The sequence below is a fragment of the Protopterus annectens genome, chromosome 2.part1, assembly GCF_019279795.1.
Source record: "Protopterus annectens isolate FY-2018-M chromosome 2.part1, PAN1.0, whole genome shotgun sequence".
NCBI lineage: Eukaryota > Metazoa > Chordata > Ceratodontiformes > Protopteridae > Protopterus > Protopterus annectens.
In genome coordinates, this window is record NC_056729.1 from 1,957,522,025 (window position 1) to 1,957,536,961 (window position 14,937).

The following is a 14,937-nucleotide window of genomic DNA, read 5'->3' on the forward strand; positions in this document are numbered from 1 at the left end:
ATATGGAGAATACAGGAGATTGTTGTCACATGTAGTACACAACCAGTACTTGCCAGAGATTCTTGCAGCTCCTTCAGTGTTGCTGTAGGTCTCTTGGCAGCCTTCCTGACCAGTTTTCATCTTGTCTTTTTATCAATTTTTGAGTGACTTCCAGTTCTTTGCAACATCACTGTTGTCCCATATTTTCTCCACTTTTTGATGACTTGTTTTCACTGTGTTCCATGGTATACCCAATGCTGTGGAAAAATTTTTGTACCCTTCTCCTGACTGATTCCTTTCAACAATGAAATCCTTTTAATGCTTTGTAAGCTCTCTGTGAACCATGGCGTTTGCTGTAGCAGGCAACTGAATAAATGTCAGGAAAATCCTACTAGGGCAGCTAAACTTTATTTTCAGTTAATCAAGAGTCTCTTTAATTGATGGCAAGTTTGTACCCAAGAAGACTGAATGCTGTAATTAAATCAAAAGATGCTTTAACAAAGTATTAATTTAAGGGTGTGCACACTTATGCAACCAGCTTATTGTACGTTTTTTATTTTTTATAATTTTTCCCATAATAGATGTTTATTTTTCAACTGAATTATACAGATTATAGGTCACGTTAAAGGTGGGAAAAGTTTTGAAATGATTTATGGTGGTCTCATTTTTTTATAACACAAAACCCTGGCATTTTAACAGGGGTGTGTAAACTTTTTATATTCACTGTATATGGCTTCCTTGGTATATGTTGATTTTAAGTTAAATAGACCTGTGTATTGTTGACACAGTTTGGTTGACAACACATGGTAGACAGATGTACAAGACTGAGAGTCCCCAGGGTAGGGGAATATTCCCTTTGCTTGGTGATTGTGCAGTCTTGGAGTTAAGTATATTTAATTACCATTGGGGTGTGGAGGCACAGCCCCCCCTCATGTTGGGGGTACAGGGGCTTGCCTTCTCCTAAAACCACCCTCTTCTTTTTTGCATGTTCTAAAGATTAGCCTCAGAACATGTGCAGCATTTATATCAGTGTTTATTTGACAAAGTAACCATGTTGACTTTAGCCATGTCAGCTGCTGTGTGGATTGAAAAGTATTAGAATATCCGTATTATATATGGTTATATAATGGTTGATCATCATGTACCTTGGTAGACAAACAAATCAATAACCAAAACATGTTGAACAATTTTCAGATCACTAATACAATACATTGCCACTCAGTACATTAAAAAAGGAATCAAATTTCCTTTTTCAATACACTACTCAAAACTCAACCACATTTAGCTCAAATTTGTCTGAATAGTGGAATTGTTATGGGAAGTGGGTTTGTTTTGTAATTCAAGATGCACATTAGGGTAAGATGCATGGTTAGGGTTAACATGTATTTCTAAAATGGGCAGGGGCCCTTCTCGTGTGCGCACACACATCCCCTTGTACAGGGCTTGGCAGAGACTTGTGGAGGCCAATGTCTCCAGCATCATTTATATTGGGGGCTGTGCCTTCACACTCTTTCCATATTTATTGTAACTCCAGAGTCACCATTGTCACTAGTGAGAAAGACAGTAATCTGTGTGAGGTACACCTTGAACAAGTATCAGTCAAATAAAAATGTACTAAACATTACAATATACTTTATTTTAATCTTAAATTACTGCGCATCCCAGCTGTCACACTGGTGTTAGTTTTAGATTCTCTGCTAAAGACCATTTTAAACTTTTCTTCCCTCCAGTCTAATTTTTCCATTCAGCCATTACACCAAAAGATAATATTGTTGGATCAGCCAGGTGTAGTATTTTAGCCTTTTTGCTCTTAAGTACATCACTTGCAACTGTGATTTAAATACAGAGCCTGGAAGAACCAGCCTTCAATGTGATAGAACTGTTGATGTCCAGCTTTCCTGTTTTGATTAAGAACCAGCCCATGGGATTGGGCAGTTGGTGTACAGCTTTTCCATTTTGGAGAGCTTGTGGGATTTTCTCCTTCCATGGGTCTGATCATTGTGGATTTAGTGGGAATACCATCAGTTCATTTCTTACCCAGTGCAGTAGTCACACAGGGGCCAAGCTGGAGAAGCTGATGCATGCAGATGAGTTTTTCAATGTATTGTTCCTTAAGTCCAAACTAACGAGGGTACCCTTAGAGGTACTCTGTCCATCATTACTGTCATGGAGGGATGAATGACTGTCTGTTCTATTTCACCAGGGATTATAAGATTTATGGCAAGTCCTTCCACTCATGATAGTGGACAGTAAAGTCACTGGGACCGACAGAAGGACGAGAGGTTTTTTTAGGGAAGCTGAATATTTAATGCAGGATGTTCTTCGTCTTCCATTGCTGCAGTCCTGACTATTGGGTATAGTCCGCGTCCCAGTCGGCCCGAATACCAGAGTATAAGGCTGACGTCGGTCATGGCGCCTTAGACTGACGTCAGTACGTCAGGGTACTAATGCGCATGACCGACGTCATTTCCTCAGTCTTTTTTGCCGCATGGTCCGATGCAGAAGCAATTTTGCGAGTGCAGGCTGGCGTTCTGAGATTTTCCGAAACCGGAGTTTCAGACCGAAACAGAGTTGGCTAAGTAACCCCGTTGGGCAACATTTTGGTTTTTCTTGCCTCAGTATTTAACCGGATGTCAGAAAAAGTGAATAACTGTATTTCTTGTGGGAAGCAGATACGCATAGGGATTATCATACATTGTGTATACCTTGTTTAGGGCCTGAGCACGGCGTTGTTGGTTGCCGCTCTTGTGCAAGATTTAACAAGCGCACTATTAAGAGGAGGCTAGATTGTGCTAGGTTAGTGTTTGGGAAGCGTTGCAATTATAATATGCCGTCGGATGCTCCGGCCGCTTCATCCAAGAAGCGCAAGGACAAAACAGTGAAGCCTAGGGGTGAGGAACCGGCAGTCGGACGTCGGTTCTTTAGAAGGCTCAGGGAGCCAGAGGTTTTGCCAGGAGTCTCTATGGAGTCTCAGGCAGATACTTTACTGTTACAGGATGTGCCCTCTCAGGAGGTAGGCCAGGCTGAGGGGCTTCTCAGGTAACTGTTCTTCCCTCTCTTCCCAAGGTAGTTAGGGCCTCTCCTTCTGTTGCCAAAGCTTCTTTTAGAGGTAGGCCAAGTTCAGCTTCTGTGGGGGCTTCTCCTAGCATTTCGGGCTCTGTGCCTAAGAAACATATGCTTAAAATGGCAGAAGATTTGATTACTCTGATTAGAGGTTCTATGCCCCGCCTGATAAGAGGCCTAGGGTGGAACAGGAGTTTGATAGTTTTGAACAGTGTTCACAGGCTTCAGAGTCTTCTGTGGAAGACTTACAAGAGTTTCCTACTTATTCTGATTCTGATGTGGATGATTCCACTCCTACAGCTTCTCCTCCTGAGGATTTTTCATTTTCAGAGACTCTTCACTCCATGAGGGAGCACTTTAAATGGGAAGGCCAGGATTACTCTGATTCAGGAAAAGGCTTAGGGAATTCTTGTTTTACCCCAGCATAGGCCCTTAGCTATTCCTCCTGTGTTGAATGTGGTGGAGGATGTTTTTGCAGAGGCTTCCCTGAACCCTGACTCCTTGCCTCCTGCTCCTGTTAAGCCTGATAGGTATTATAGGGTGCCCGAAGCTCATAAGTATTTGTTTAAGAGTCCTAGGGGACCCAGAAACTGTTTCTCAGGGGCCTAAAGGTGTTAAAGCTTCTGTGGTTAAAAATCCTGTACCCTCTGATAAAGAGGCAAGGGCTTTGGATAGGTGGGGTAAGAAAGTATATACTTCTTCCACTCTAGCCATGAGGCGTTGAATTGTCAGTTTCATATGCTAAAATATCAGAATTATCTCCTTTCACAATTGAAATCTAAGGTGGATGCTTTGGCGGAAGGTATTGAGTGTAAAGAATTGCTGGATTTGGTTCATGTGTCTGAACAAGTGGGTAAGCATTCTTTGCAGTGTGGTTTTGATGCTGTTCAGGCCTCCTCGAGGGTGGCTGCTACTAGTTCTGTTCTTAGCAGACATGCCTGGTTGAAGGATCAGAATTTAGCTGAGCATGTTAAGACCAGGATTTTGGATGCTCCTTTACAGTCTGATGTGTTGTTTGGACCGCCTGTGGAAGCAGTTTTAAAGAAAATGGAGGACAAAGCTAAGTCTATGCAGACTGTTAAAGATTTTTTGCAGGTGCAGCCTCCGAAGTTTAGTAGAAATTGGCCTGCTAAGGGGTGGACATATCCTGCTTATGGTTCCCAGTCTAGGGGTAGGTCTAGGCGTGGTAGGGGCAGGGCTCAAGGTTCGTTTAGGCCTAGATCAGAGAGTTCACCTGCTCAGACTTCTGGTGAGGGCAGGGGTCAGTCCTTTCGTAAGCAGACCCAATGACCTGCCTTTTCAGCTGCCAGTGGATTCTCGTCTGGCAGCTCCTTTGGGAGGAAGACTGTCTCTTTTCAAAGAAAATTGGGATTTAGTCACTCAAGACAGATGGGTGCTGGATATCATTCATCACGGTTACAGATTTTATTTCCACACAATGCCCCTTTCAAAGGCATGCCAGATGTTCCTCCTCCACAAAGAAAAGAGGCTCACAAGCAAGTTTCTCAGTTACTCCAGATAGGGGCCATTCAGCCAGTCCCTGTATCAGAAAGGGGCTTGGATTTTATTCTCGCCTGTTCCTAGTACCAAAGAAGGGGAACACGTGGAGACCAATTTTGGATTTATCTATCCTCAACACTTATCTGGACATTCCCAAGTTCAAGATGTTGGCGTTACAACAACTGTTACCTCTGCTGGGCAAAGATCACTGGATGGTAACTTTGGATCTCAAGGAAGCTTACCTTCATGTGCCTATAAGGCTAGGTTGCAGAAAGTATCTGCGGTTTGAACTGGAGATTTTCATTATCAGTTCTCTGCATTGCCCTTTGGCTTATCTACTGCCCAGAGTATTCACAAAGGTTCTGGCTCCAGTGATAGCTTACTTCAGGCTTCAAGGCATTCAAATCTATCCTTACTTGGGCGACTGCCTGATTCTGGCTCAAGAAAAGGAAGACCTTCTACAGCATCTGGAATATGTCATAGCAGTGCTAAGATGCCTGGGGTATTCTGTGAGCGAAATAAAGTCCAGTCTAGTACCCTCTCAAGACATGTGCTTTCTGGGTGTGAGACTGAATACAGCAGCCCAGATGGCCTTTTAACCCCGGACAAACAAAAGAGTCTGTCACTTTACTTCCATCAACTATCTCATCAGTCCGTGCTGACTGCAAGGACAGTCCTTCAAGCATTAGGGTTCATGGCATCTTGTATTCTGGTGCTTCCCAATGCCAAACTGCATATGAGGAAGCTGCAATGGTATCTCAAAAATGTATGGACACAGCACTGCCAGGATTTGGACACTGTCATTCAAATAATACCTTGCCTTCAAAAGGAATTCTTGTGGTGGGCTCAGGAATGTCACCTAAACAAGGGACTCTCTGTGACCCGGCCAGAGGCGAGTCAGATTTTAACGACAGATGCCTCGGACACTGCTTGGGAGCTCATCTAAATGGAAAGTGGATACAAGACAAGTGGCCTGCCAGACTACAGCATCTACATATCAACATGAAGGAGATGTTAGCAGTCCAGTTTGCATTGATGGCTTTCAAGGAGTTACTTCTTCCAGGGCAGGTGTTGATTCTAACAGACAACACAACTGTCATGTGGTACATCAACAAGCAAGGGGAACACATTCTTATCCTCTATGCAGGCAAGCAATGATTTTATGGGAGACTGCGTTAAGCCTGCAACTAACTCTTCAGGCAAGGTTTCTGCCAGGAGCACAGAACTCCCTAGCAGATGTGTTAAGCAGACAAATCATGGATCCCCACGAGTGGAAACTGGATCTTCATGTATTTCAGAAATTGACAGTGTCATGGGGAACTCCAGACATAGATCTGTTCGCTTCTCCACTAAACCACCAGCTGCCAAAGTATTGCACAAAGGGGTTTCATCACACAGCTTGGAAAGTGGATGCTCTGTCTTTCAGTTGGAAAAACCTTCATGTCTATGCCTTTCCACCTCTGCCTCTTCTTCCAAAGGTATTATTAAAGGTCAGACAAGACAGGCCAAGGATGATTTTGATAGCTCCAGATTGGCCTCGGCAACACTGGTATCCACTACTACGGAGTCTGGTAAGGAAGCCTCCATGGCCTTTACCTCTGATTCCTCATCTGTTATCTCAGAAGGATGGTCATCTGCTCAATGTCAAGCTTCACTCTCTTCATCTAACAGCCTGGCATATTCTCTCTTGAAGCACAGCAGGTCTCAACTTCCTCAGCAAGTTTTAAATGTGATTATGGAAGCTAGAAGACCTAGTACAAGGAAGGTGTCGCAGACAAATGGAAGAGATTTTTATTTTGGAGTACAGCAAAGAATTTGGAGATTTCTGAGCCTAATTTGAGTGTGGCTCTTCAATATCTTACTGAGTTATTGGACAAAGGTTTGTCCTTCTCTTCCATTAAGATTCATGCTGCAGCAATTTCAGCTCATTATGATTGTGACCCACCTTTGTTTTCGCATCCTTTGTTCAAGCAGTTTCTTAGAGGGCAAAGAATATAAGACCCCACGTAGAGCTCCTACTCCTGCTTGGGATCTCAATTTTGTGTTGGAAAAACTTACTCTACAACCTTTTGAGCCTGCGGCTACTGCTGAGTTGAAATACTTGTCATGGAAGACTGCTTTTCTGTTGGCCATTACTTCTGCAAGAAGGGTGTCTGAGTTGCAGGCCCTTATGGCAGTAGAGCCTTTTTGATTTTCCATAAGGATAGGGTATCATTACGTACTAATCCTTCCTTTATGCCTAAGGTGGTTTCTAGTGTGGCTTTAAACCAAACTATTCATTTGCCTACTTTTTATGCAGATCCCCAAAATAAAGGGAAAAGATTTTGCACACTTTAGATGTACACAGGCAATTGAGATATTATTTAAGCAGGACTAAGGATTTTAGGCAGTCTCAGCAGTTGTTTGTTTCTTTTGCCTTGAGTTCACAGGGCAAGCCTGTGTCAAAACAAACTATTTCGGTGGATTGGCTTTTGCATTGCATTTTGTTATTCCCATCATGGCAAGGAGATTCCAGCTGGGATTAGGCCTCATTCCACTAGGGCTACTGCCACTTCTACAGCATTTCTAAGGGGGTGGCAACTAAGGATATTTTGGAAGCAGCTACTTGGAGTTCAGTGCATACTTTCTCTAAGCATTATCATCTTCCTATCTACTCTAAGTCTAGGGCTGGTTTTGCCACTGCTGTTTTGCAAGGCATGTTATCAGCTCCTACTTCCTTATAATTTGCCAGCCTCCCTTTCCTCTGCTTTGGGATTCTACCCAATAGTCAGGACTGCAGCAATGGAAGGCGAAGAACATAGTACAGTTTTGTACCTACCATAAATGTAGATGTTCGAGGATTCCATTGCTACAGTCCAATACCCTCCCTCCTTCCCTCTGTGTTTAGGGGTGGTTGTGTCGGTGAGTTTACATGCTTATATTTTTTGTATATATTGTTGTATATATTGTACATGTTTTTTGGTGCAGGTTGTTTTTGGGACTTGTCTTTTGGGTCTTCTGACATCTGGGGCAAGAAAAGACTGAGGAAATGACGTCGGTCATGCGCATTAGTACCCTGACGTACTGACGTCAGTCTAAGGCGCCATGACCGACGTCAGCCTTATACTCTGGTATTCGGGCCGACTGGGACGCGGACTATACCCAATAGTCAGGACTGCAGCAATGGAATCCTCGAACATCTACATTTATGGTAGGTACAAAACTGTACTTTTGGTCAGTGGAGCATTAAAATGATGATATAAAATATTGCATCGGATAAGGATCTAAACACTAAGCAAGTACTGCAACAAAAACATAAAGGAAAATACATTAATTACCAGGGAACTTTCTCCCTCATATTAGGGGGTAAATACTGCATCACTGAATGGAGACTGAAGGAAATGTTGTCAAGCTTGTCCTGTAATTTTTAATGTAGCTTGTGAATGTTTGTACTTAAAACTTATATTAGTTTTGTAGTATTTTGTTTTTGTTTGTTTCTTACAGGATTGAACAGCTTTACCAAAATGTTTTGGCACTCTGGCATCAGTCACATGTAAACATGAAAAGCGTGGTGGCCTGGAACTATCTCGTTAATGAGCTTGAAGCAGTTCGTGATGGTAATGTGGCCTCGGTGAGTATCACATCTCTGAACAAAAATCATATTCACTTAATACCGATCACAGCACATGTGAATGTTAAAGCAGTGCTGCTGTTTATCCCTGTGAGGGGTATTGCATCTGAAATCAGAGAGTGTCAGGATTAGAGTATGAAATGCTGTTTTGCCATTAATTCAAACATAAATATATCAAGTAAAGGGAAACTTGTTTTTGAAGATCTTTTCTGATCTGTTGGTCTTACCTTGCTGTTCAAAATTTGATGTGGTTATGATAACCGATCACAATGTTTTGTGCTTTTCCTAGGTTTGTAAATAGTGCATTCATGCTGTTTGATGAAGGGGTAAATCATATCTAGGGGGATAAACATTTGAACCATGGATATGCCTAGAGTACTTTAAAGTAAAGAAGATGCGATTATACTGGGGAGTATACAATTATTGGAGAACTTACTTACTGACTGTGGGTCTCAGCCATAATGGCCTTCCATCATTGCATGTCAGGCATTGAGGCGGGAAATGGGCCAAATATTAAACAAACAAAAACCTCCTTATGGCAGTGAATATGACATTGCACTGAGATGTCTCAATACCCTGGTAGACAATGATGTAAAGTATTAGATTGTGTCTTGCGGGGATTCAAGGCTGACTCTTGACTTCACAGTAAGACACTAATGGGTGCTGATGACCTGCCACACGAGGTCAGAAAACTGAAAAAAAACTACACTCACTACACCAAAAACTTGTATATTGCTAGAGGTTTTGAGGAACTGGGTATTTCAGAAACTCATAAAGACTTTTCCACATGCGCCCTAGAGTGATTAAAATTGCTTCTGAGTGTTATTTGAAGTCTCTGCAAAGATATTGTCTGCCTTTTTATAGTTAATTACCTCTTGGCATCTACATTTAACCTCCCTTCTTAGTGGACATTGTAACATATTAAAATAAATGTGTGTGAACTCGTAAAATGTTTTATTGGCGTGATAAAATGTTGGTAGTAGTGGTAAAGTATGACAGAAATATCCTGCTGTTTTATCTTGTTATAATAAAGATGGCAAGGTGAGTAGGTAGCTTTAACTTTCATTTTGATGATTTGTTTTATTTGAGGAGATTCAAAAGACTTTTCATCTGCTATGATTCCTCAGTGAGTGAGAGGAGCATGGTTATATATATTTTATTTGCATTTGTTTACAGGGTATGATAATTGGTCAGTTGGCCCTTTTCAACCATGAACCAGGCTCATAACAGAACATGATACAGACAATAATATAATATGTTAACTGTGACAGCTGTGCCCTGGCTCAGCAATCAAGGAGCCTCAAGCCTCACCATTAACACCAGGGAAGGCGTCTCATATAGGAGAAAGGATAGCAAATACACACAGTAAAGTACAATTTCCCTTAAGTGCACTCAGAGATCACAGTCAGTCTGGGGCTGGTTGCTCTCTTGCTCCCCAGGTCCCCAATAAGACTCCCCACTGGCACAGCTATAGAGTCCAGATCTCAGCCTAGCTGGCAAGCTAACCTCCAGTACCCTCTCTGTCCCACCAGTGCTTCGTGTCCCTGCCCAGGTAGCTGACACACCACACGCACTTTGAGATAAGTATTTATACAACTTTACAGACACTCCTGGGAAACGCTGATGCATATTCCCCAGCTGTGCCCCTTTACCCAGACTATATGGTAGTAATTACTGCCAGCACCAGCTAATACTTATCAGCTACCCAAAGACCCTTAAAGGGTATCCAATTATTACTGTGCAATATTATTTTCCAATTGGTAATGTGACTAATCAGTCTAAGGCTTATTAGAGTGGCCTTGTACAATAAACTCTATAAATATGCAATGTACTCTAGAGCTTACTTATCTATACACAAACCAGCCACAGGTAAAAGGTTTTTAAAATATTTAATATTAAATAATTAAAAACACAAGACAATACTGCTACACCTCAGTGATATCTAAGAGTTCAGAGATCACACAGAAACTTAAAACAATACAGTAGGAAAGTTCTGATATAACAGAAAAACATTTAGTCTAACTTTCTTCTAAGTTCCTAGCTATTACTACAAGAAAACATACTTCTAAGATACTACTTACATGAAGAGAGCATAAGGCAGTCCTGAGAGTTGGATATCAAGATCAAAATGCTTACAGTCTCTCTCTCAACAATAGTTTTTTAAAATCACTAACACATTTCTGCTGGACCCTCCCAGATTACATCATTTTGACACTTAAGTTTTCCCAGTATATACATTACACCATTTTGACAGTCTGGAGTTCTTAGGCCAAAAGGCTACATTATTTAACAATCTAACACCTGCTCAGGAAACTACAACAATAAAAGACATTTCACAGGTAAACTCTAGTAATTATTCCTTAAGTTAAGACAGTAGAACAAATGTCTTCAGTTAGCCTCTTCGGCACCACTATTTAGATCAAAAGGGTATACAAGACATAATTTTAACTTCAAAAGAACAGATGAAATGCTTGGCTTAGTTTTCCTTACAGCAGATGGCAATGTTGCTACAATCTTGAAGTTCACATTTTACAGTGTTTTCTTTCATTTAAGAACACAAGCCTGTATTTTACATTTATATTTACAAATGATAGAATTATGTATCAAATTCTATTTGACTAGGCTGGCAGCCTTCACCCATCTTTCTCCAATCTTCACAATAACAATATTATATAATGAGCACAAAATGCATAAGTGACAAAAAGAAAGTAAAATGTTACACAAATAGAAGAATTATATCAAAAGAAATGAATACAAGGTGTAGTTAGAGGTAAATAAAAATGCAGGCATAAATGTGCAAAATAACATTAACACTTTTAAAAAATGTACCATTGCAGAGATATAAGAAAATACAAGCATAAGTGTACAAACTAGTACTAAAATATAATAAATATATGCAATAAGTATTTAAATAGCTACATTGTTGTAGAGCTTATTTTAGTAAGGAAGAATGAAATAAGTTGTTTTGCATGTAGCAAACTCAGTAACAACTCACCAGTGTCAAGAAAATTTCAAGCACATTCATCCTGCAAATGTTTTTTTAAGTTAGCCATCAAGGGTGACTCTTAGACTGTAGTTTGGCAATTTGATTGAAAGGGTGTTCTTCAGGGGAGGACAGTGAGCTAAATTAAATATTTTGAAAGTTAATATACCAAATGGTAGGATTGCTCTGCTCTGAACAAGTATAAAAGATAACAGTAGTGGGTTCGGTTTTCAATGACTAATACAAATATATCCAGATTTTGTCTGCCACCTGAATTTTTTGTATGTTGGTGCCCAGTTGCAGGAACAAAAGGAGAACAGTATATTCAAATTTTGGTAATAAGTACATTTTTGGCAGTACTTTGGGGAGTTTTTCAGTAACAATTGGAATGGTGCTGTTTGATGTGCGCTTGAAATTGATAGGTGGGAATGCTCTAAATTATTCAGATGTACTGAAGACCATAATGACAGAGTTGTTGGCATTAATAATTAGATTGCTGTCCTTTATCCAGAGGAGAGGAGGAGTTGGTTTGTAAGTTATGTTGGAGGGCAGAGTGGATTTTACTGTATATCCAAAAACCAAACAAGCAGAGAACATCCACGTGGAATAAAATACCAGAAAACTTTATTTTCACAGATGAGCGCTTTCAGGCCATATGCCCTTCGTCAGATAACACACAATCTAAATGTGATAGGTTGTTGCTTATTTTAAATTTGTGATGTTTTAGATTGTGTGTTATCTGACGAAGGGCATATGGCCTGAAAGTGCTGATCTGTGAAAATAAAGTTTTCTGGTATTTTATTCCACGCGGATGTTCTCTGCTTGTTTGGGTTTTGGATATTCTTGGACATTTTTGCTACTTGTCGGTGGACTTTGGTGCAAGAGAGTTTTTTGGTTGTTTGGATTTTACTGTATTCTAGGAGTAAGACATCATAGGCATAGAGCACTATATTAACATGTGAGAGTTCATAGGTAAGGTCATTTATGAAGATGGAAAATAAAAGAGGCCTTGCCCCCCTTATCAGACCCCCAACTGACTTTGTTATTCATTGTTGCTGCTTTTTTAACAGTGACATCAGTAGAAGGGAGATGGACATGGGCTTGTGTCATCAGTTTGTCATTGAGAGAGAGAGAGACAGTCTAGAGTATCCCAGGGATATTACACTTTGTGGAATGAGGTCTGGTCAGTGTATAGTGCACAGTGAATATGCAGAGATGGTAGAAAAGGATACCTAAACCCTCCCAAAAGCAGTCGTCCATGGATCATGTATGTGCTTCTAGTTATCATTATTGGGTGACACTTACATGTAACATTAATCTGCCCTCTGCTGGTGTGTAATGTGGAGAGAGTGCTGAAATCAGTAACAAATGGTACTGCATGTGGTTTTCAAGTACATTTTTCAACAGGAGTGAGGTATACATTTATCCCCTGCTTTGAGAGAGACGTATGCTGTTGGGGAACAACTATTTGCCCCTCCTATTACTGCTAGACTGACTGAAAACAGAAAGAGGAGGTTAGATAATAACTTTAGATAATAATGTATCTCTGAATCACCAAGAAGGGGGCATCATTGTATTGTTAAAGATATTGCCTATATGAAACAGTAGAACAAAGATATTAACGCAAAATCTTTCAGTTTGTCACGATAAAGAAAATAAGGTTGTCGTTACCAAGATACCCTCTTTTGAGGAAGTTTAATTATAAAGCCTGGGCTGTCCAGCTGTCCTTGGGGATTACAATATTGTTTATATGAAGATGGGATATGGGAGGCTGTTGAAGGTCAGGTTTCATTAATAAAAACATTGTTATTCACACTCTGTAGTCAAGCATTTCTGAGCTTTAGATTGTTAAGATAAGTCTGACTGTTAACGAGACTCTCTGTGTGTGAATTCTTGATTTCCTTAGAAAATGAGTTTCCATTAAGTTAATCAAGATACATCCCTTCTTATATAGAACTGTGAAACATTGCACCACCTTCTGAATGTACATAGGCTGTCAAGACGTCTCATTTATACTAAGAACTGCAGGACACTCTAGTAATTATTCCTTAAGTTAAGACACTTCATTTACTGCAGAGAGGCAGATATGCTCTGTTTTATTACAGTTTTCAAATGGGAAGCAAATTGTGTTAAGACGGAGAAATAATCTAAAATCACCCTTAACTTGTTTTTTCTTACAGTGTATGTTCTCATTTGTGATGTGTGCTCCACAACATAACCCTTAAGCTTTTCCTTGTATCACAATGTGTGCTCATTTTTATTGTGTTCTGTAATGTCACTGTTAAGCTGTTCTTTGTATTACAATGTGTGCTCATTTGTGCTGTGTGTGCCATAATACCACCCTTGGGGTGTTCTTTATGTTACAGACTGCTCATTTGTGCTTTGTGCTCCATAATACCACCCTTGGGGTGTTCTTTATGTTACAGACTGCTCATTTGTGCTGTGTGTGCCATAATACCACCCTTGGGGTGTTCTTTATGTTACAGACTGCTCATTTGTGCTTTGTGCTCCATAATACCACCCTTGGGGTGTTCTTTATGTTACAGACTGCTCATTTGTGCTGTGTGTGCCATAATACCACCCTTGGGGTGTTCTTTATGTTACAGACTGCTCATTTGTGCTGTGTGTGCCATAATACCACCCTTGGGGTGTTCTTTATGTTACAGACTGGTCGTTTGTGTTGTGTATTCAACGTGTTATGGTACACCATCTTCGGTTGTTGTGCATAACTTGACTTAGCCACTTGTACACATGATAATTTCATAGCTTTCTGTACCACAGGATGTAGTATTAAGGAAAATGCTTTGAGACAAAACATGTTTTGTTGCCTGCTTGGATTAGAGAAGAATCATTTTGATGCATAAACTTTCTGTAGAAGTAAATCTTTATGCAGAATCCCTTCAATTAGCTGGTGTCACAACTATCATCTTTCCTTTCTTCTGCCTTGGTGAGAAGTGTATCCAAGTTTGTACATAAAAGGATGTTTTATGTCTCCAGCCCTGGCCCTGTGTGTGCTTGAATGTGGATAGTCTTTGTTCCAGATTCATTACAGATGCAGAATCTGCAAATGTTAATTACTGCTACATGCTTAATGATTTGTGGGATTTCTGTCTCTGATTTTAGATCAAGACAATGTTGCCAGGCGAACATCCTCAGGTGCTCAGCAATTTGCAGGCCCGCTTTGAAGAGTTTCTGGAAGAGAGTCGTGAATCACAGGTCTTCACTGTGGCAGACACAGCACAGCTTGAACGAGAGGTTCAGAACTGTAAACAGTATTATGAAGAGCTCCTGAAGTCTGCAGAAAGAGGTGAGATGGCTTACAGGTACAGGCTGCTGGGAGAGCAGAAGTTGTAGCTAAGGAGGAGACCTGTGTGCAATTTGAACTTACTGCACAGGGCCTAAGCAGTGCAGTTTGTACTTGCACACAGGGCATAAGCATGTTCAATACCAGTTAGTACTTGGTACTGCCTTTTCCTGGTCTAGTATTAGTGGTGTGGATTAATTTGTATGCCTCAGATGAGTGCCCCTGCTGTGCTGTGTCATACCTTTGCAGTCCTTGACTCATACCTAGTAACTACCTATGAATGTGTGGGTTCATAAGTTATGATATCTTGCACTTTAGGATAAATGTGGGCCTCGGGGCCTGTGAGAAGTAGCACACCTAGGGAATATCATGTACAACTCAGTAACATCACCTACTGAGTTTATACAGGTGGAATGTTAGCAGGAAGTGACCTGCATATATCATTGCTTCTGTATTCAACACAAGTTATCAACTGTGGACAGTACTTCTATTGCAAAT

General features: G+C 40.7%; 1 protein-coding gene across 4 annotated transcripts in view; it reads left to right on the plus strand.

Moving 5' to 3' along the window:
- The window catches only part of DST (dystonin), a 4,096,730-nt gene that overhangs the window by 2,385,792 nt on the left and 1,696,001 nt on the right, over nucleotides 1-14,937 (plus strand). For all 4 annotated transcript variants that reach the window (XM_044063350.1, XM_044063347.1, XM_044063348.1 and 1 more), the window contains 2 exons: nucleotides 8,026-8,152; nucleotides 14,259-14,442. In XM_044063350.1, coding sequence (XP_043919285.1) covers nucleotides 8,026-8,152; nucleotides 14,259-14,442 — 311 coding nt within the window. The remainder of the gene's footprint in view (nucleotides 1-8,025; nucleotides 8,153-14,258; nucleotides 14,443-14,937) is intronic.